A 22,870-nucleotide genomic window follows, 5' to 3' on the forward strand; every position below is an offset into this window, starting at 1 on the left:
CAATAGTAGATAGGCTCCAAGTATCAGACAAGCCCTCACACATGGCACGGTTAAACATAACTGCTAGAAGCTCTGCTAGTAAATCTCTGGCATTCGTGAAATGCTCAGCCACTAAGCCATCATGATCATATGCTCTCCCAGTCCTCATCCTGTCAATGGCCTTCCTCACCATCTCAGCGGCAAAAAAGGCACATGTGTGTGGGCATGGATCGGGGGGGTCGGGAAGGGGGGGCTGCTCAGGAACTGTGTACAGAGATGATGCATACTGACCCCAGGCCTCTGTAGAAGTGATGGCAAGGGGGGGTGGGGGGGGGGGGGAGTGCTCATGAAAGAGCCGCCATGCCTCACGTGAGTCCTGACTCAAGAATAGCTGGTATAGATCTTGCTCTAGGCGAGCTAAAAATGCCCTCTTCTGCCGCCGCACTAGGCGTCGGAAGTCAATCTGTGACTGTCTGTGAGTGATGTCCCCCAAAAGCACCTCCCTCTGAAGTCTAGCTCTAGTGTCCCGGCATTCCTCATCATACCAACTGTTCTGGGGCATGCTCCTCGAACGGCATCTTTGCTCAGGCTGGGTATGTGGGTATGCCTCGTCTGCTGCATCATGTAGTGTCTGTGTCAGTATAGTAGTAAGCTCCTCCAGAGGTCGCCCTGGCTCCTCTGTGCACAGGCGTCTGTAGATCCCATCTATGTATACAGAGTTTGTCTCCCGTGTGAAGGTGTAGCGAGTAGGGGCTACTGCCCGTAGCTTGTGTGCTACACTAAACTGAAAAGAGATGGTCAACGACACAAGAGCATGGTCCATTGCCACACCAACAGGTCTGGGTCCAACCGTGAGATCTTGGATACAAGAGATGAGGCTCAGCTGTGCCATGACATTATCCACTGTGCTGGCTCCATGTCTGTGTGGAAAGCATGTAAAACCCCCCGCAGCGGGAAATCTCTGTAGGCCATTCAAGATGGCCAATCCATGTGCAGTCCCCATGTCTATCAAGTGTCGTCCATACTCAGTGTGTTCTCCATCTTGTGGTAGTCTGGATAGGCCCGTCTCTGCAACATCCAACTCTCTCAGCATCTCCTGTGAAGTATCATAAAATACTGTCTGATGATGGGCAGTTCTAGCATTGAAATCCCCTAGAATGATGATGTCACCATCTCTAGAGAACTCCCATATGTCATCATCCAAAATAGAAAAGGGGGACTGTCCTCTGGGTGGTGCATAAACTGACGTACTCGAGGGAAAGTAGCAAATAGCAATGTAAAGATATCTGTCTGTCTCTGCTCTCAATCTCACCCACATGTACCTAGCTTGCTCATCCCATGCGGGCTATATGTATCAATGGCTGCAACTCCTCCTTGAATAACACTGCTACTCCTCTTGAGCCCCGGCCTTTTTTTCATTTTCTCATTGAGTCTTCTGATCCGAGATATAAGACTTCAATAAATCTAGAACCACTGGATTGGCAATCTCACATTGCCCGTCAGTCTGCGGGTGGAACGATGACGAGAACTGCAACCGCGTGCCAATGTTCTCCCAAATTGCCTTCCAAAACAAACTCGTAAATCTGGGGTCCCTGTCGGAGACAATCGTCTCAGGCATGCCATGTAATCTGAAGATATGGGCCACAAACAATCTCGCTAAGTGATCTGGCTTGACTGTTTTCTTCACTGGAATGAAATGAGCTTGTTTGCTAAATCTGTCAATAACAGTCCAGATACCATCGTGACCACTCTGTGTTCTTGGGAGATCAAAAATGAAATCCATTGCAATACTTTCCTAGGGACGGGTGGGTATGGGTAAAGGCTCCCTGTGCTTTATGCCTGTCAAACTTGACCTTCTGGCATACTAAGCAACTGCGCACAAACTCTTCCACATCCTTCTTGAGTCTCGGCCAAAAGAAGTATCTCTCTACCCCTTTCATGGTGGTAGCAATGCCGCGGTGACCTGTAAAAGGTGGATAGTGGCATTCAGTCATAACCTTTTCTCTCAACGGCTGTGTAACGCACAACATGGTTTTTCTCATCAAGTAGCTATCCCGAATGGAATATCCCGCTACTGTCTCCCCATCCCATATCCGTGTGAAAACGTTTGCAAAATCTGTACCTGTGGCATACTAGTCGACCATATCATCGAAGCTCCTATGATGTATCGCGGAAATAGCCAGAATCAATGGCTTTTGAGACAAAGCATCTGCCACCACATTCTTCTGTCCCTGCACATGGACAATCTGGAAGTGAAACTGTGACAAGATGTTCGCCCACCGCATCTGCTTTTCTGAAAGCTGCTTCTGTGACAAGAAGTAGCGCTAACTTTGATGGTCTGTAAAGACAGTAAAATCCGCTCCGAGTAGGTAATGCCGCCATTGTGTAAGAGCATGGATAACCGCCAAAAGCTCTTTCTCATAAATCTGTGCCGTCATTTCCGGCCTTGAGAACAATCGGCTCTCATAAGCAATGACATGGCCTTCTTGCATTAAGACCGCACCCAGACTACGACCACAAGCATCACAATATACTTCAAATGACTTCTGCAAGTCCGACAAAGTCAAAACTAGTCCCGTAGTCAATTTCTCTTTCAATGTCTGAAAGGCAGTCACCTCTGTGGGTCCCCACGAGAAAGGGACTCCTTTCTGTGTCAAGATATGCAAAGGGGAAGCAACCTCTGCAAACTTCCGAATGAACCGCCTGTAGTACGAACACAGTCCCAAGAAGCTTCTAACTTCTCACATTCTTCAAATCGGGCCAATCACGGACAGTCTCTATCTTGGTGGGATCCATTTGCACTCCCGCTGCTGAAGCAGATGATCTCTATGTTTTGCCTCATTCTTGGAGAAAACAATGATATCGTCAAAGAAAGTGCCAACAAATAGCCTGTACTCTCGAAAAATCATGTCCATCATCCGGTTAAATGTCGCAGGAGCATTGATTAAGCCAAAAGGCATTACCAAAAACTCAAATAGCTCAAAAGTCATCCGAAAAGCCGTCTTGTAGACGTCTCCCGGCGCGATTCTGATCTGATGATATCCACTCTTCAAATCAATCGTGCTAAAGCACGAGGATCCCTGTAATCTGTCGAGTATATCATCGATCCTAGGAATCGGAAATCTGTTCTTGATGGTGATTTTGTTGAGAGCTCTATAATCGATGCACATTCTCCAAGATCCGTCTTTCTTCAAAACCGACAACACTGGAGAGCAATACGATGAAGTACTAGGCTGGACAAGACCCTTTCCAAGAGGTCTTTCACTTGGTTCATAATCTCTTCATTGTGTGCTCGGCTCACACGGTAAGGTGGCCGGTTCGGTGGTGTGCTTCCAGGTATCAGATCAATGGTATGATCTTCAGGACGAGCAGGTGGTAACTCGCCTGGTAGGCCCTCTGAGAAGCAGTCGGCGTGAGAGTGGAGAAAATCTTGGCGTTCTTTATCAAGTTTAGACATATTTGTCCTATCCTTATCGCTCAATTCTTTCATAAAGATCGAGTAAACAAACAGGCTGGATTTCATTAATTTAGAAATGGCCGAAGCCGATACAATACGGACAGACTCGCCCTTCAATTTAATGTCAAGTACAATGGTTCTGCCCTTCTCTGTAGTCAATGTCGCTTTCCTCGCCCGATAATCGACCACGGCGTTGTTCTTGTGGTTTCAGGGAATCCGTAAGAGAACATTACAACCTTCCAAAGGCATTATGAAAAGTCCTCATGCCCCAAATACCCGTGACAATGCAACCGAAGTTTGCCAATGACAAGTGTAATGGCTACGTCCCTGCCGGGTGCCGCTAGAACAGCCTCCGCAAGTGGTCCCATCCGATCGAGAGTGATCTCGAGCTGCGCCACCAATTCCGGTGAAATGAAGTTGGCCTTGGCTCCTCCATCAAAGAAGATCAGGGCCTCTTGGTCTTTCACTTTGCCCCAAGCTCGGCAAAGTTTTGTACTCTCGTCCATGATGTTGGGATCGGTACCACACAATCTGGAACCAGTCCTGTTTTCATCTTGCCTTTTCTGCCACGTTCCTCAGCTGCTCTCGAACTCTCAGGCCTTTCGTCGTCCTTGTCATTCTGTTCTTTTTGTGCCTTTTTAGGGCACTTCGCGGAGATATGTCCATGTTCCCCGCATCCAAAGCTCTTCCCTTCTCTGATGAAGCGAGTTCTCTCCTGAGGAGTAAGCTTGGGTCGTGCATCCTTCTTTTTTGGGTTGCTCTTTCTCTTTCTACTTTCATTCGCTGAAGTCTGTTCGGCTCGTTGTGTCATGACCTCATCGGTGGGGTAGGTCAGACTACCAGAGTGAATGTCAAAACCCCGCTTCACATGACTCATCAACTCTTGAATAGAAGCTGACTTCCAAGCAGTGATCTTGGATCTCTGTAGGTAGACCCAAGGTAAACCACTCAATCTGTTCTCTGAACGAGATCTTCTTGAATGAAGAGGCGGGTAGAAAAGAGCTCCAGAATCTCTCGCAATAAGCATCCACTGTATCTCTCTTGGTCATCCGAAGATGGTTCCAAGCAGCTCGTATATCGCGTTCATACTCTTGAGTCAGCCAAGAAGAAATAAAAAGCTTCTTAAATTTCAGCCATTTAACTGGCGCAGTCTTGTTTAAAAGAAGCGTGGACCACCAAGTTCGAGCATTCCCTTAAAATAAGAGGCAGCTCTCCGAATCTTGGAGTGCTCTGAGTAGCTTCCTCCTGCGAAAGCGATGTCAAATAGCTGTATAAAAGACAAAGCCTTCGAAGTATCTTTATAACCTGAAAACGTGTAATTGACTGTCCACTCTCGGACTTTCTTGCTTTTAGCTTCCAGAAAGTCATACTGGTTGGCTCTATAAAAATTCTTCTTGTTCTCATAAAAGTTGCCGTCGTCAGAGTCTGAACTGTGTGTAGACGAGTCCTCTGTAGAACTGTCACTCACTGGGCGAGATTTAGACTTCTTTGCCTTTTTCTTGCCCTTTTCGAAGCGTTGTTTCTTGCTTCGCTTTTTGTCTTCTTCGCTCGAATCCGAAGAGCTGGAAGAACTGTGAGAAGAAGAAGAAGAACTGGGTACTCCTTCAAATCGAACACGCTTCTTCTGTTTCTTTGCCTTATCAAATGTCGATTGACGACCCAAATAACCCGGGAAGTTAGTGCCTTTCTTTTGCTTTTTGCCGTGCTTTTTAGCTTTGTCCTGCGTGTCAAAGCTGAGCAATCCGTGCATCAACCACCTCTTTTAATTGCTTCTCTGAATATTCCTTGTGAGCAGAAGGTTTCTTGAGAGTGGGTTTCGGGGGTGGTGTTGTGGTTTTCTGCCACTACTCGTTTACTTCCTGAAAAGAAGTCTCGCTCATATATTTTGCCAATTTTGGGTCCTTCGCAAAATTGAGCATCATCTTTGTTGCATCGCCGATCAATTGACGACGCTTCATCTCTCGTTGCTCCGCCTGAGTAGGCCGAGGCGGGCCATACTCTCTGCCGGAATCTTCGTTGTGATCCCTGTCCGCATCTCCAGATGCAGAGGGAGTCGAGTGATCCTTGCGTGAAGCCATAGGTGCCGCGGAAAAAAATTGGGGATCGGATTTCCCGTAGAAGAGAAATCGGCCGTGCTCTGATACCACTGTAACAGACTTGGACACTCCAAGTCAAGAATCAATCACGACAGCACCAAATAACCACTTCAAAACAGTTAACAGTTCACAATAGATTTGCACTGGCCCAGCGGAGTTCTGTGCCTAGAGATATTGGTCCCAAAGACTGGCGCCCCTTTCGGTATTTCTTTATGTATTAATCAGTGTTCAAAGTACAAGAGTAGGTCGGGTTCTCACTCTCAGACTCGGCGTCCAGAATCAGATGCTCTGTAGAGTGGGAGCCCAATCCTCATATTTAATGTTTACAAGGGATGCCAAAAGCAGAGCCCCAAAAGCTTAAAAATAAAGCAAGGGTTCTTTTTCTCTCACAAGCTCTCTGGAGCTTATAAAAAATAAAGCAAAGTTCCTCTCTCTCTCTCTCTCTCTCTCTCTCTCTCTCTCTCTCTCTCTCTCTCTCTCTCTCTCTCTCTCTCTGTGCCGTTTTTTGACCTAGTAGACAGCAGTTCACTCTTTTGACCATAACTTGCTCGTCCAAACTCCGATTTAGGTGATCTATAGCCTCAATCGAAGAGCACGAAGCCCTCTACGCATTGATGTAAAGACAGAATTTTTCTGTGTAATGGAAGGCTTTGCTGTAACAGCATCTCAGAATTGAAAAAACTGTCAAAACTTTGCGTTTTTGTTGCCGACTTGAAGGCAATGTCAGACAAAACTCGCAAGGGTGGAAAAGCCACACTCGCCATGGAGAATGATACAAAATCTCCAAGGAATTTGGATGCTAATCCAACCACATCATCTACAACAACGGAAGCAATGATCATGGCTTACTTGATCTCGTTACAAGAAACCGTCAACAAACAAGGTGAAGAGTTGCGCGCACTTGCAATAGAGAATGGTACTTTAAGAGTTCTCGTTGTGGAGAATGAGCACCTCAAGAAGGTTCTTGAAATGCAAACAACACGCTTGATGCATCTTGAGAATGAAGTTCAAGAATGTAAACGCTCTCTTGTTGACATGAATGTATTGAAAGAGCGCTTGAGCAAAGTTGAGAGTGATCATGTATTGAAAGAGGAAACAATACGACATGATGTATGTGAGATGAGAAATGCATCCAAATCATGGGCTGATATATGTAAAGATAATGTGGTTTCTACATCTCCTATCACGCAAGCCGTTGTCCAAGCAAAGAATGTAGAGAATGTGGACACTCAAGAATTGCACGAACGACAAAAACGCTCAAAGAACATCGTCATTCGTGGAATCAAGGAGGAAAGCATGGAAACACCCCAATCTCTTGCAGTTGCTATTGAAGAGTTTTTTGCTACCCACTTTGGCATGTCAGGAATCATGGCTTATGGTGCACATCGAGTTGGAAAACAAGGAGTCCCTCGCTCGGGAGAAAGACCTATTGTATGTACCATGGTTGATGAGGTAAAGAGAAAGATCATCCTTGATAATGGTTGGATCTACCTCAAAGGAACAGGTTGTAATGTATATGAGGATCGCACTATTATGCAACAAAATGTACGTCGCAAAGCATATGAGGAAAGAAGTAAGAAGTTTAAGGTATCACCTCAAGAAGAAAAGCCACTTAAGGAGGATGCAAGTCCACCCAACAAATAGAGACACATGATCTATGAGACCAACTCACGCTTGCGAATAAGCTTTTGGAATTGTAACGGGTATCCATGGAATGCGGGAATTGGCATTGATGAGCTTATCAATGACTCCGATGTGATACTTCTTGTCGAAACATGGGAGCATGATACGCAACGAATTCTTGGATTTGACAAATACGATGTGCATTCTTTGATGTGGGCCAAAAATGCAAAGCAACGAAGAGGCCAAGGAGGCGTAGCATGTATGACCAAAAAGGGTTTGAAAGATGTTTCCATTGTCAAAGAAGATAAGTATAAACGCTACTTATGGCTGAAAATCAGCCCACCAAATGGTCAAGTCATGTTTGTGGCCGGTTGCTACATTCCTCACTATGACTCCAACTTTTATGCTTGCTTGAATATGGATAGAGATCAGCCCTTTGTTGAACTAGAGGAAGACATTGCTCATTACAAGGATCAAGGATCAAGGTGAAGTCATTGTTTTTGGAGACATGAATGCTCGCACAAATATGCTACAACACGACACACAACAAGTAGACATGCCACATGTCTCAAGAAGAATGGATGACTCATACATGTATAATCGAAGTTCTAATGATGCAAAAGAAGTGGATCACTATGGAAAGTCACTTCTACATATGTGCAATAGTACCGGAATGCTCATTGCAAATGGTGTATCTCTATGGCAAGGCACCAATGACTTTACATGTAGAAAGCACAACGGTGCTAGCGTGATTGACTATATGTTGTTCTCGGAAGCCACTCTAGAATGCATACAAAGCTTTACACTTGGTGAATGGAATCCGGAATCAGATCATAGGATGTTATGTATTGACCTCAAGCGTGGTAAACGGCCCGAGCATGTAGTCTCCAATCATGATGTGAATCATTTGTACCTACGTCTAGACTTCAAACGAGCACTTATATATGCTGATATGGTGGACCAAATGTTAAGCATGATAGAGCATCAAGAGAGCCCAACATTAGAATGCAAGTGGAAAGTTTTCAAAGAAGTAATTTTCTCTTGTGCGAAGGAATGCTTTTTTGTGAAACACATGTCTTGCAAAAGGTCTAAGAAGGGTAGCACCAAGAAGAAATGGTTTGACATGGAATGTAGTCAAGCCCGAAAACACTTGCTAAGATTGGATGCAATCAAAGACAAGGAAGTTTACTTGGAATGTTCACACACATACAAAGCACTTGTTCAAAAGAAGAGGAGAAGGTGGGAAGTCGAAAAACAACTTCTTTTAGCACAAGAGAAAGCACATGCATGTGGCAAGTTTTAGCAAAATCTAAAAGGCAAGCGCGTTGAGAGCTTTGGTGACTTGACTCTTGAGGATATGTATATGCATTGTAACAATCTCTATGAGCAACCCAATGTTGATAAGATGGAGTGTTGTAGCTCCCTTCCGTTTATGTCTCCCTTCTTTACCATTGAAGATGTATGCCGCGCGCTTGAGAAACTTGCTACTCGCAAGGGAGGTGACCTTCAAGGTGTCAAGGCTGAAATGATTAAATGGACAAGCAAGAAAACACGATATTGGATATGCGATATGTTTAACTTTGCACTTCAGTATGGCATGCCTCATGATTGGAGTGCAAATTGGATCAAACCTTTGCACAAAGGAGGAGATGTAAACAATGTGAACAACTATCGCACTATAATGGTTGGTTCTTTAATGGCAAAGTTATTTGGATGTATCATGGAGATGAAGATAAGTGAATGGGCTGAAAAGAATGGCAAACGTGCACTTGGCCAAGCAGGTTTTCGAAAGCATCATAGCACTATTGATCACCTTGTCACTCTTCGAGTTCTTATGGAAGCGTCTCGATTGAAAGGAAAAAAGTTGTATTGTTGCTTTGTGGATTTCAAGAAAGCTTTTGACACGGTACCGCGAGGAAATCTTTGGAGACGTATGCAAAGCCTTCAAGTGCCGAGAGAATTTATGCATGCAGTCTTTCGCATCTACCAAAAAGTGATATGTCGATTACGTATGGGAGATGGAATTTCAGAATTTTTTGCAAGCACTATTGGTGTCAAACAAGAATGCCCACTTTCCCCAACCCTCTTTGGGCTACTCATTGATGAATTGGAATACATGGTTCTTGACTTTATGCAGCAAGAAGGCATAGAAGAGGTTAAGATTGGAAATGCGGTGATCATGCTTTTGCTTTATGCCGATGATGTAGTGCTCTTGGCACATACTTTAGAAGATGCACAAAAGCTTATGAGTGTCTTGGAACGCTTTTGCCTACATAGCGGGCTGATCGTGAATGGATCCAAAACCAAGGTTATGCTTGTAAAGACCCTCAATGATGAAAATCCATGCATTGTATATAACAATGAGAAACTTGAAGTGGTAGATCACTTCAAGTACCTTGGCCTTGAGGTTCCATCCAATCATAAATGGAAGGATTGTGCAATGCGTCGCTTGGAAGCCGGAAAGAGGGCCTATTATGCATTTGAGAACATGTGCAATGCAGGAGAGATCAAGTGTTGGGCTCTCAAAAAGTACCTCTTTGACACATTGGTGACACCGGTGCTTCTTTATGGAGTGGAGGTGTGGGGTGGAAGCATCGGGAAGTCTACTTGGAAAGAGTTTAAGAATGTCCAAAAGCGTTTTCTCACCAACTTTCTCCAAGTCAAGACACAAACACCCTCCATGCTCTTACTTCTTGAGTCCGGATTGCTTCCCATTGAGGTCTTGGGCATGCAAAGGGTTGTGGAGTATATGCGTAAGACACAACGTAGCCCTTTGCATCGACTTCCTAGAATCGCATATGAAGCAAGTCAAATGGTTCAAAAGACATGCAAGAGCAAAATACTAAGTTCGGGGTGGATGCTTGATATCAAGAAATGGTTTGGAAGATGGGATACATGTCACTTGGTCAAGGATGCGTTGATCGACTCCCAAGTTAATGAGGCCTTCTTACAACGCCAATGTATCACGGCTTGGGAGAAATCCGGAGGTTCTCGCTTCAGCCATTACACCACACACGTTGCCCCAAACTACAAATCTCTCTTCTTCTCGGAACGAGGTAACCGAACCCATTCCTACATCCTTGAGCCCATCCCGTTGAGTGCGATCCGCACCATTGCCTCCATTCGTCTTAGCTCCCATTCTCTACGCTGCGAGACAGGACGTTGGGGCACTGGCGAGGAGTGTCATCGACTTTGCACCTTCTGCCCTCGTCAAGTGCGAGAGAGTGAGTACCACACACTACTTGAGTGCTCCGCTTTTGACCACATTAGGTCCTCTTTTCCCCATATATTCAGCCATGATCTCTCCCTACATACCTTCCTCTCCCAACCACGATGTGGACTCTCTATTGCGACGCTCATTTCAGCCATTTTTGAGCATCGAGAGTCACTTATGAACTCCACTCACACCACGTGACATGTTCATTTGGTCCCATAGGTCATATTTGACCTCCGAGGACGATAATAGAACTCTCTCTCTCTCTCTCTCTCTCTCTCTCTCTCTCTCTCTCTCTCTCTCTCTCTCTCTCACTCATGATAATTGCGTAGAGCAAAAAGCTGGCCATGTAATTTCTGGAAATCTCATGCCAAAAAGCAACAAGCGCCGCAATTCTGGGATTTTGCCACGTCATCATGCTTGCGCTATTTCGGGGACCTTCCCTGCTGCCTTTAGGGTTAGGGTTAGGGTTTGCAGGTTTTAGGGTTAGGGTTTCCAGAAATTAGGGTTTCAGCAGCAGTTAGGGTTTCGGCTCTCGGGCAGACACGTCATCACTTTGTGACAGGGGGGTGCAACAGGCGGGGGGAGAGGATGCGCAGCGTGAGGGGGTGCAGGTTGAGAGAGAGAGAGAGAGAGAGAGAGAGAGAGAGAGAGAGAGAGAGAGAGATGAAATGAAATGTTATAATAACGTCTTCAAAAGGCCAAAATGACCTATGAGACCAATTTGTTACAAAATGGTGAATCTAATACCATGTTTGGGTACAAAAGAACTAGAACAAAGATACTACTACTAGAATCCATCCTCATCTGCACTCTGGATGTCGAGAGAGTATTTCTCGAATCTTCTGCTGTAATCTCTGTTGTTGCTGTGTAGCCCCTCTCCTTAATCATGGCCGTGAGAGAGAGGAGTGTTGGGAGCTCATATGCAGCCTCACACTCTGGTTCATCGGGCGGGCCCGTTGCTTTCGCATCTTCGAGGCTCGCCCTATACCACTAGCAGAGACTGTTCGAGATCTTTGGCTAGAGTTGGTCCATACTCTCAGAGGACAGTTTGAGAGACTCCAGGGCAGCTCTGACCGCATGCAGGAGCGTAGAGAGGCTTTCCTTCGACTCTGGCGCCCTGGGCCTTTCTTCACCATGGTCCAAGGTGTGCTCAGATGGCACTACCGTCCACCTCTGTGGCTTTTCCCTCCTCCCATCTCTTGATTTAGCCTCATTGTACATATGCTGTTTTTTCTTTGGGAGAGTCTCCCCTTCATGATTGTTGTAGCCCTCTCTTGTAGAGGTGGTTGTAGCCCTATGGGCAGATTTATTGACTAATAAAAGGATCTTTTTCTCGGAAAATAAAAAGATGTCTGTAAACTCGAGATCTGTAGCATATTGATCGAACATTTCTTCCAAGTTTTGATGATGTATTGCCGTGATGGCAGATATTTGTGGCTTGAAATACAACGCATCGGCCACCATATTCTTCTTTCCTATAACGTGAACAATCTAGAAATGGTGCGACAAAACGTTCGTCCATCTCATTTACTTATCCAAAACTTGTTTCTAGGACAAGGAATATCTCAAACCCTTATCATCTATAAACATTGTGAAATCTGGTCGAAGTAAGTAATGCTTGTTAGAGTTATGGAATCTCTTTGGATTTGTCCAGTTTGTCCTAGTTTCACCCAAGGACAGGTGTTAGGGAGTGAGGGCTATTTTGTGGTTGTGCTCGGCCAGTGTGAGGTAGTGTTCTCAAGTCGGGATATTTTAGCCATCTTTAGCTCAGGGTTTTGGCTCAGAATCATGGCCATGCAGGCTCCTTGCAATCTCGGGCAGTTTGCCCGAAAAATTCTCTTGCCTTCCCAAGGCCCTATGGGCTAGTAGGCTATTTTTTCCATTTCCCCATTGGTGGTAATTAATTCGGGGGGGGGGGGGGGGGGGGGGGGGGGGGGGGGGCAAGGGTAGATATCCAAAGTGTTGCAAATTTGTTGTGTGCAGCGGAAGTGAGTGATGGTGTATGCTTAATGAGAGATTGCGCAATGGTCCAAAACAAAAGAGAGACTAGAAAACTGCGTGTGTGTGTGTGTGTGTGTGTGTGTGAGAGAGAGAGAGAGAGAGAGAGAGAGAGAGAGGGAAGATCAACACGAGATGGTCCCAAACCAAGGTTGGATCAACACGTACGTACGGCTCGGTTCCGTACCATACGGACGTTCTATATGGATCCGTACGGCTTTTTTTAATATATATTATTTATTTATTTATTTGGTGTTGGGGTCCGTACGCTGCTGATTTAAAAAAATAAATCTAAGTCTCTTGCAGTAGTTACACAGTATGTGGTTGTCTTGTAAAACACGTCTTTGAATGTCTCTATAAGTTGTTGGCTTCTCTCTTGTTTTTTATTGGAAATGTCCTAGAAAATTTAGTACTTTGTGGTTTTTTTACAAGAGTACGTATTTTTACGTACATAAATTTTTTTCTTGTACAAAACAAATTATAGTACTACGTACATATACGCCATGTACAATGTACAGTACGTTTGGCACCACCTTGTCCCAAACCCCCCTCCAAGGGGCCCTCTCTCTATTGCTAGAGAGGTATAAACGCTGATGCTGCTAAAAACGCTGAGCAAAAACGCTGGGTACTTGCTGAGAAAATGCTAGGAGGTTGCCGGGTACTGCGGGTAGCGGTGCTAGGGATGCTTAGGCTCTCCTGCTTCTTCTGGCTGAAAACGCTGCCCCAAGGGTTGCTTTTATACTTGCTCCAGGCTGGCTCGAGCAAGCTCCCCAACAGCCCCACGACCTTAAAAAATGAAGTCATTTAATAAAAACAAACTATAAGAGGTGGTTCACACGCAGTTCCAGAGACGGGTCACTTGCTGTGAAAAATGCTGATGCGTGGTGATAGGTATTGATGCTAATGCTAATGGGTTGTGCAATCAGAGGGTATGCAGCTACTTTAAGTGCATGGACATGCACGTCCTGTGTATAGGCTCACAAAGGTGCCAGAACACTTCCTAGGCTGACCTAAACCCTAGAAGTAAGTACAACTTGTCCACATGCACACAGAGTTAAATGTGCACGTGACAAAATTGTCCAAGTGGGGGATGTACCTCTCTTGGGTGCCCTTGGGGGCATGCAAAGGAGGCCAGTAGGCAGCAGCCATGCCTAGCGTTTTTGGCATCAGTCTCTCCAGCATTTTTGGGCAGCCATGATTGAGCGGTAGATGGAGGGTACATGCAACATGAGGCATAGCCGGTGAGTTCCCAAGAGGTCCTTCCACATATGTTGCAGCCCATTCTCCAGGCACTCGGAGCAGCAGTACCATACATGATGATCCTCAAGGCATGTCCCCTTTTGCCAGGAGGTGGTCTAGATCCGTTGTGTTTCACGTTTGCTCGGGTGGTTCCCAGTTGTTGCTAGAGGTCTCGTGTGCAAGAGTATTTGGCAGTGTCAGTAGCATTGTTGTCACTTGTGTCTCAGGGAGCTTTCCATTGAGGGCATGTAGCATCTATGCCGGACCTCCTTAGGACACTTGTATTTGCAGCTTTGTGATGAGCATGGAGAGACTTCTCTCTCTCTCTCTCTCTCTCTCTCTCTCTCTCTCTCTCTCTCTCTCTCTCTCTCTCTCTCAGATGTCCTATCTCTTTCTACCTCAATGATCTCTCTCCTCCACAATTGCCTTGTTCATGTATGTGGCATTGCAGGGCAGGTGTTCTCTAGTGTCAGGGATCTTATCAAAGTCGAGCTAGATTGGAATCGAGGTGTCTACCGGATCAGAGGCCAATTCTTATCTTCATCCCATCTTTTGTTACCTATTCTGACAATGCCTCCACTAAGTCAGAGCGTGGATCACTGCTTAAATCTCTTTCTTGTAGATCTGTGAAACCCTCTTAGGTGTAGAAAACATTCTACCCTTGTAAGCTATCACATGGCTGTCTTGCATTAAGACCGCACTCAAACTGTACCACAAGCATCACAGTAAACCTGAAACTATTTCTGTAAATCTGGCAATGTCAAAAAAGGACCAGTTGTCAACTTCTCTTTGAGTGTCTTGAACGTTGCAATTATTAAGGGTTCCGAGTGAATGGAACGCCTTTCTGAGTCGAGGTATGCAACGGTGAAGCGATCTTCGCGAACTTTCTAATGAACTGCTTGCAATATGAGCACACACCCAAAAAGCTTTGAACTTCATGCACATTCTTAAGATCTGGCTAATTCCAAATGGTCTCTATCTTGGCCGGATCCATCTATACACCTTTTGCTGAGACTTTGTGTCTCAAAAAGTGTATTTTGGGCAGGACGAACTCTCTCTTCTTCCCCAATTTGTTTTCCGCAATTCCTCAAAAGACCTACAGAGATGTTTCCTTTCTTCATTCTTGGAGAATATGATGATGTCGCCAAAGAAGGTGCCCACAAACTGTCTATGCTCTTTGAAAGTCCTGTTGAACATTGTAGGAGCATTTGTAAGACCGAAAGGGATCACCAAGTACTCATACAATCTGAAGGATGTGTCGTGAACACGGTCTTGTATACATCTCCAGGAGCCATCCTGATCTGATGATAGCCACTTTTCAAAAGGATTCTCCTAAAACACGAAGAAGCCAATAGTATGTCAAGGATATCATCAATCCTGGTTTTTGGAATCTTGTTCTTGATGTACAAGTGGGACGGACTCGCCCTTTAATTTTACATCAAGGATGATTTCTTTGACCTTCTCATTCTTCAATGTTGCTTTTGTAGCCTAATAATTGACCATGGCACTGTTCTTGTGCTACCAAGGTACCCCAAGAGTATGTCGCACCCGTCAAGTGGCCTGCTATAGAAGTCCTCGTGCCCTAGATACCCCAGATAATGCCTTGTATAATATGCCTGTATCAATTATTCTATTCTCTTCCTTAGGTTTTTCCACACAGCTTTGTAATCCATGAAGACCCTTTTTCACCTATGGTTGTATCTTGACATTGGGCTAGGGCCGTGTTTTGTAATGTTGAGTTTTGGCCTTATGTAATACAAATGGTACAAGCCCTCCATTTTATTTGTGTGGGTGTGTGTTTGTGTGTGTGTGTGTGTGTGTGTGAGAGAGAGAGAGAGAGAGAGAGAGAGAGAGAGAGAGAGAGAGAGAGAGAATGTTGCTTGTCTCTCTTTATTTAGACTTGCCTGGATCGCATGAATAGGCTTTGAAGCACTTGAACTTGTGAAAGTGGACTTCGCTGATGAAAGTGATGGTGAGCCCAGTTGTTCAGGGACTTATTAAGAAGACTGTTTCAGTATTTAAAAAGGAGCTTTTGTTTGAATGAGCTGTCGCATGACATAATGAACATCTTAGTTCAACAATGCTGGTTATAACAATCAGTAAATACAAGCAAAGTATTCGTGCTATTAGCAACTTTTGCTCTTCTTCACATGGGAGTCAATTTTGAAATGGTTTCATGAATAAACTCAATTTTTGGGGTATTAAGTTAGTGCTGTAGGAGCAATTGCAAAGCTTTACATGAGACTCTCTCTCTCTCTCTCTCTCTCTCTCTTCTTGTTGGAGACTATTTCAAAAGAAAACCATTTTAGGTACAGGTTGGCGATGAAACAAAGGTATCTTGCTCGGTTTCAAAGTGTGCGTAATCTACGTCTCTAACATGATGAAGTTGCTCAGTGAATGTTGATTTTCAGGAGCATTAGGTAGATTGAATCATTACATGTCATGAATTACTTATGGATGTATGCACCGCATTTTGGGCTGGTCCATTGGATGCGGCCTGTGTGCCTTTAAATGCTTATTTTTTGCTTCTGTCAAGACATGGAGAGGACTTCTTCTAGCTGCAATAAAACTTCAAGTGCTTGAAAATATTTGTTCGGTGTCGCGTGCAGTAGCATTTTGTGCATATGCTTGTGCAAGTTGTGCAAAGGTTCTCTTTTCTCTTCAAGAGCAAAACTTGTATGGGTCTTGCATGGGCTTTGTGCAGTTTGGCAGAGAGTAGCTTGGACTCTTATGTCTTCTTAATCATTCATACATTGGGTATTAACAACGCCCATTTGTAATCGCACTCGCACTATTTTTGTATGTACCATTTATATATGCTTTCCTTCTGTTGACATGTATGCACTTAAAGGACATTCTCCCTTTATGTAATACACAGACTACTGTGTGAGATGTTTCGATTGTGAAACATAATTATATTGAAAAGGTTGCAAACCTTGCAACGGCTTTCTAATCATGTATTAATATACTGCAAAGTTTTTTGGATTGGTTTGCTAATTGAAGTGGTCAATGCCTGCCTCATAACTTACGACATGTTTGATACTTTGCGTGTGTACATCCTTAAGTGGCCCTTTTTGTTTGCTTGCCATTCATGCTATATTGCATGCAGGTTTGTGTATTTTGAGAGACTGGAGTGACCCGTTGTGCACCTTTGTGTAGACATTCATATAGCATCTACATTGAGGTATGTGTGTGTGTATATGTCTTCCGAATTACCCTTCTTAGTAGCATCACCAGCCTGTTAGCCTCGGCTAAGCCAGTCAGCAAAGCAACCCGGTCTTCCAGTGAGGCCACATTGAGTGATGCGGGCAAGCAGGTAGCCGAGAGACCAACATCACTCGCTGGGCGGCAGTTAACCATGGATTACAACCAATGCAGAGTGCTTACAACAGGTATGCCAAGGTCGACCTCTCTTTTCTCCTTAAGCAAACACGAGCAAGCCACATGCCTGCAAGACTTGGAAGCCCGGCATGGTAAATTTGATTACCTGCACTTTGAAGCTGAGGCACGTATAGCTGGAATCAGGAGAGAGCAGGAGATAGAGAACTCTTGCTCTCTCCTAGCACGCGGAGGAAAGGCAAAGGCTGCTTGAAACGCATGTTTCCATCACGCGGAGGAAAGGAAACCTGGATCTTCTTTTGGAAGTAATTGTTGTCTATGTCTAGGTTGAGGAAGAAGAGTAACAGACATACTCTCTCCATATTTCTACTCAGTCTTTCAATGTTTATTGGGGGTCTTGGCCTTTTTTTTTTTTTGGAGCCGGTTATATTAATATAAGGAAGAAACAGTAATTACAAGATTATCACCCCACCCTGATGAGGACGACCAAAAAGATGAACAAAACACGTCCGGAAGACTCCCCGATACAAAATACAGTTCTGAGATAGAAATACCAACAGACTTAAGTTCCAAGACCCAACACATAACATCAGAATCCTATTCAACCCCGAACCCATGCAGTGAGTTGATCAAGCCCTGCAGCTTTTCCATAAATTCTCCTGCTTTAGCCACCTCCGCACAAGCCTCCTCAATTGCTTGCTTGTTAGCAGCAGTCATGTTGTGGATTTCCCGCCTTTTCCAGATGTTGCTTGGCAGTTCTTGTTCTTCTTCCGACAAAGCAAGGAGCACTTTTTCTGCATCTTGATTGATTCTGCTCCGAAGGTAGTAGATGTTGATAAGAGAGATTTTCAGTTTGAATATTTGCAAGTTAAAGGGGGCCTTGGGCTTGGGCTTGTAAGGCTTCTTAATTTATTGCAATGCACTTGATATCCCATTTGAAACGGAGTGTTTTCTTTCGATCTAGAATGTCCATCTATCTCCAATTTGTTATCACTGTCCTGTAGTTGAAGAATTTTTTAATGTGAGTATGCTTCTTTCTTAAGTCATTGTAGGATCTTTCTCTCCCTCCTAGATAATTATATAGACTTAACCACCTAAGAATTCATTATGTTTTCTTCACATTGTTTTTATAACATTGAACATCAAGTTTCCATGCTTTGAATATTGGATGTTGACAAAAGTTAAAGCTATATCCTGATGTTTATCCGAATCAATGTAAATGTTTTTATCTCCACCTTAATAAGTCAACCTTAATTGACATTAATGCCTCTGATTTTGACGATCTTGTGTAGGGTGATTTTTGACAATCTTGTGTAGGGAGAGACAAAGGTTCCTAAAAAGCATATCTTTTGACATTTGGGTTATCCTATTGTCGTTGATGTCTCCACCAAACAACTCATGATCTGGGTAAACCGTAAAATTCACTCTTAAGTTGGATGCATGGCATTGCTTTGAATGGCCACCTTATATTGCATTCATGATTATTCAAGCTATCATCATTCCTTCACTTTAATATTACCCATCTTGTTGGATTCGAAGAATAATTAATTGCCGTCACAAATCAAAAAGTTCTTTTGGTCATCTCGTGATTGCTCGTCTCAGTTTTTTGTGAGCATCTCTTAGGATATGATATCATATTGTATGTCACAAGTGATGGTAAGCATAGTTTAGAAGTGGTTCTTACGCTAAGGTTTACCAAACAACCCTTCCCACCAGCCAAAGTTTATGAAAAAAAAGTGAACATGAGTGAAATGGTAAAAAAAAAAAACCCTAATGGTAATGCCAACTGGAGGAGAGGTTAAGAAGCGTCTGATGATGGTGCTAGGTGAAGTGAGTAGAGCGTGCTCATGCTAGATAGAAGAGCCTAGTGTTATGAAGGTTAGGCAAAAAGACTCTTTATGTTCTCGGGTATAAGAGCTTGGAGTGTTACAAGAGTTTTGCAAGAGCCTCCCATTGCATGGAGTACACATGATCACAAAGTGTCTGATAAGGTATCGATAGAGTGACCTACGAGTGATAGTGATTAAGAGGTGGTCTTACCTCTTGGGCAAGTGATAGTGACCAAGAGGGAAGTGTCTAAACCCTCATATGGTTGAATCTAGATAGAGAGAAAGGTTTGACATGCAACAAGAACTTGAGTTCTCCTTTAGCTAGTTTCTAGAGCATGAGCTTTTGAAGCCGACCAGAACTTGGAATGAAGAATTTGTCAATGTGAAATTCAAGTTGCATAGCCTTGCTTGTGGTTGCATTGAAATGTGTACGTGAAAACATACAATTGTTGCTTTTTACGTAATTGAGAGATGAGTTTCTATTTACCGAGTGAAACTCTTTGAGCAATGTTATCTCCAAGCAAAGCATGACAAAATAATTAGTTATTGTGCATTTTATTGTGATGATGCTTTTATCGTTTTACTTTGGATGAAAAGATCTAAGAACATCGTATTAGAAAAAAATGGAAAATTCTCAATAAAGTAGGAATCTTAAACTTCAATCCATCCCACTATGTATCTTGGGAAAATCCGATTGTGCCAAACTTTGAAGACTATTATACACCATGAGCTTTGTTCAAGCACGAGGACGTCTTGTTCAATATGTGTTCGAATCACTTGGAGAATGAGTTTTAATTTACAAAAGAGCACCATGTCATAGGATATGTGGTATTGATAAACACCTTGAATACCACACACGCTATTAGAAGAGTCTTCATCTCATGTGGTAGACACAACCTTTAAATATTTTCTTATATTTCTTTTTAATAGCTACTAGGAAGGAATCAAATCATAGTGGGACACCATGTTGCATGATTTTCAAAAATACACCTATTTTAATGTATTATTGCAAGATAATCACAAAACTTTGTCAAAGAGCAATGTCATGCTTTCATATTGCATGAGGTGTCCATTGGAATCAAATGAAAGTTTAGGCTAAGGGGACCACAAGAAGACTTTTGCTGTCAGAAATGTATCCTATTTTGATGATTTTTTTCCCACAAGGTTCCAATCCGAATTAAAAAAGTTATATAAAATGCGGGTCGTAGCTTATGAGCTAAATTTTTTGTCCTTATTTTTACTTTTTTATTTGGAGCCACGATTGAGGAGATATGATCAAAATGATGGATCCCAGTCTGTTGTCCACATCATACAAGCACAACCCATTTTAAACTTTGTCAGTTTCTGTTCACACTGACTTTTCTCTTTCTTGTGTAACCCTTGGGGGTTTCCTTCATCTATAAAAGGGGATCTCTTATTCCTTGAAAACCCATTCAAGAAGGAGTGAGAGAATTCATGCCAAATTAGTCTTTATCCCTACACTTGTCTTTGAGCAAGGCTATCTAAACTTGAAAGCTTCCTTGTAAACATCAACTCTAGTCAATCAAAGCTGAAGTCTTCTATCTCTTGCCATCTTCATCAAATTGGCAAATACCGTCAAAGGGATTGATAAGTAAGGTCTTTTTGCTTTGTATTTTGTTGAAGTTTTGTTTTTCATTTCTAAGCCCAACCTTGTCTCCACGTCTTCTACTACTTCTACCTCTATTCCTATCTCCATCTCTCTTGTGTCCTAATTGTTTCTCTTGAAGGCATTTAAGAAAGAACGCTCTATGAACAACCTTCTTGTAAAGAAATACGATATGACCATACCCTTGATGTTTTCATCTTTGTGTTGTTTTGATATTCTCTTTTGTGTGTGTGAGTGCAAGAAAGAAAGAGTGGGGTTCTTTGATTACACTTCCTTCCAAACCCTACACTTCATGGAATCTATGGTATAACTACTTCATATAGTTTTTGGAGTTCTCTCACAAACTCTCACAGCTAAAAGCTCGGTGCTTTCTGGCAAGACCGCAAACTTCTTGACATATTTTTGTTGAACCCAACGTAAATCTGCGAGGGTAAGAGTTTGTGGGTAACCATGGGTGATCATGTGGAGCAACATGGTATGCATTTTGACCTAGCGACAATGCAAACGTTTCAAGAATTTGCAATGTTTTGCTTGCCATTTTTGTTTGCTTGCCATTCATGCTATATTGCATGCAGGTTTGTGTATTTTGAGAGATTGAAGTGACCCGTTGTGCACCTTTGTGTAGACATTCATATAGCATCTACATTGAGGTATGTGTGTGTGTATATGTCTTCCGAATTACCCTTCTTAGTAGCATCACCAGCCTGTTAGCCTTGGCTAAGCCAGTTAGGAAAGCAACCCGGTCTTCCAGTGAGGCCCCATTGAGTGATGCAGGCAAGCTGGTAGCCGAGAGACCAACATCAAATGACTCACTGGGCGGCAGTTAACCATGGATTACAACCAACGCATAGTGCTTACAACAGGTATGCCAAGGTCGAACTCTCTTTTCTCCTTAAGGAAACACGAGCAAGCCACATGCCTGCAAGACTTGAAAGCCCGGCATGGTAAATTTGATTACCTACACTTTGAAGTTGAGGCACGTATAGCTGGAATCAGGAGAGATTAGGAGGTAGAGAACTCTTGCTCTCTCCTAGCACGCGGAGGAAAGGCAAAGGCTGCTTGAAACGCATGTTGCCATCACGCGGAGGAAAGGCAAAGGTTGCTTGAAGCGCATGTTGTTATAACCTAACCTTGGATGTCCTGGATCTTTTTTTGGAAGTAATTGTTGGCTATGTCTAGGTTGAGGAAGAAGAGTAACAGACATACTCTCTCCATATTTCCTCATTCCTTCAATGTTTAATGGGGGATCTTGGGCATTTTTTTTTGAGACGATTATATTAATATAAGGAAGAAACAGTAATTACAAGATTATCACCCCTCCCTGATGAGGAGGACCAAAAAGATGAACAAGATACGTCCAAGAGACTCTCCCATACAAAATACAGTTCTGCATAGAAATACAAACAAACTTAAGTTCTGATGAGGAGGACCAAAAAGATGAACAAGATACGTCCAAGAGACTCTCCCATACAAAATACAGTTCTGACATAGAAATACAAACAGAATTAAGTTCCAAGACCCAACACATAACCATCAGAATCCTATTCAACCCCGAACCCATGCAGTGAGTTGATCAAGCCCTGCATCTTTTCCATAAATTCTCCTGCTTTAGCCACCTCCGCACAAGCCTCCTCAATTGCTTGCTTGTTAGCAGCACTCATGTTGTGGATTTCCGCCTTTTCCACATGTTGCTTGGCAGTTCTTGTGCTTCTTCTGACAAAGCAAGGAGCACTTTTTCTGCATCTTGATTGATTATGCTCCGAAGGTAGTAGATGTTGATATGAGAGATTTTCAGTTTGAATATTTGCAAGTTGAAGGGGGTCTTGGGCTTGCAATGCACTTGATATCCCATTTGAAACGAAGTGTTTTCTTTCGATCTAGAATGTCCATCTATCTCCAACTTGTTATCACTCTCTTGTAGTTGAAGAAGCTTCTAATGGGAGTATGCTTCTTTCTTAAGTCATTGTAGGATTTTTCTCTCCCTCCTAGATAATTATATAGATTTACCACCTAAGAATTCATTATGTTTTCTTCACATTGTTTTTATAACATTGAACATCAAGTTTCCATGCTTTGAATATTGGATGTTGACAAAAGTTAAAGCTATATCCTGATGTTTATCCAAATCAATGTAAATGTTTTCATCTCCACCTTAATAAGTCAACCTTAATTGACATTAATGCCTCTGATTTTGACGATCTTGTGTAGGGTGATTTTTGACAATCTTCTGTAGGGAGAGACAAAGGTTCCTAAAAAGCATATCTTTTGACATTTGGGTTATCCTATTATTGTTGATGTCTCCACCAAACAACTCACAATCTGGGTAAACCGTAAAATTCACTCTTAAGTTGGATGCATGGCATTGCTTTGAATGGCCACCTTATATTGCATTCATGATTATTCAAGCTATCATCATTCCTTCACTTTTATATTACCTATCTTGTTGGATTCGAAGAATAATTAATT

The 22,870-nt window shown here is 43.2% G+C and overlaps 1 protein-coding gene across 4 annotated transcripts in view; it reads left to right on the plus strand.

Annotated features, from left to right (window-relative positions):
- The window catches only part of LOC147445976 (Polynucleotidyl transferase, ribonuclease H-like superfamily protein), an 83,686-nt gene extending 67,842 nt beyond the window's left edge, over nucleotides 1-15,844 (plus strand). For 2 of the 4 annotated variants that reach the window (XR_015189838.1, XM_086525303.1), the window contains one exon: nucleotides 15,508-15,844. Coding sequence is in view for 2 of the 4 variants with exons in the window: in XM_086525303.1 (XP_086381429.1) it covers nucleotides 15,508-15,537 (30 nt within the window). In the remaining 2 variants the exon portion in view is untranslated. The remainder of the gene's footprint in view (nucleotides 1-15,507) is intronic. The other 2 variants (XR_015189839.1, XM_086525304.1) reach the window with 1 other exon arrangement.
- Nucleotides 15,845-22,870: the final 7,026 nt, after the last annotated feature.

Source organism: Adiantum capillus-veneris, chromosome 12, assembly GCF_014529385.1.
Source record: "Adiantum capillus-veneris isolate H3 chromosome 12, ASM1452938v2, whole genome shotgun sequence".
Taxonomy (NCBI): domain Eukaryota; kingdom Viridiplantae; phylum Streptophyta; class Polypodiopsida; order Polypodiales; family Pteridaceae; genus Adiantum; species Adiantum capillus-veneris.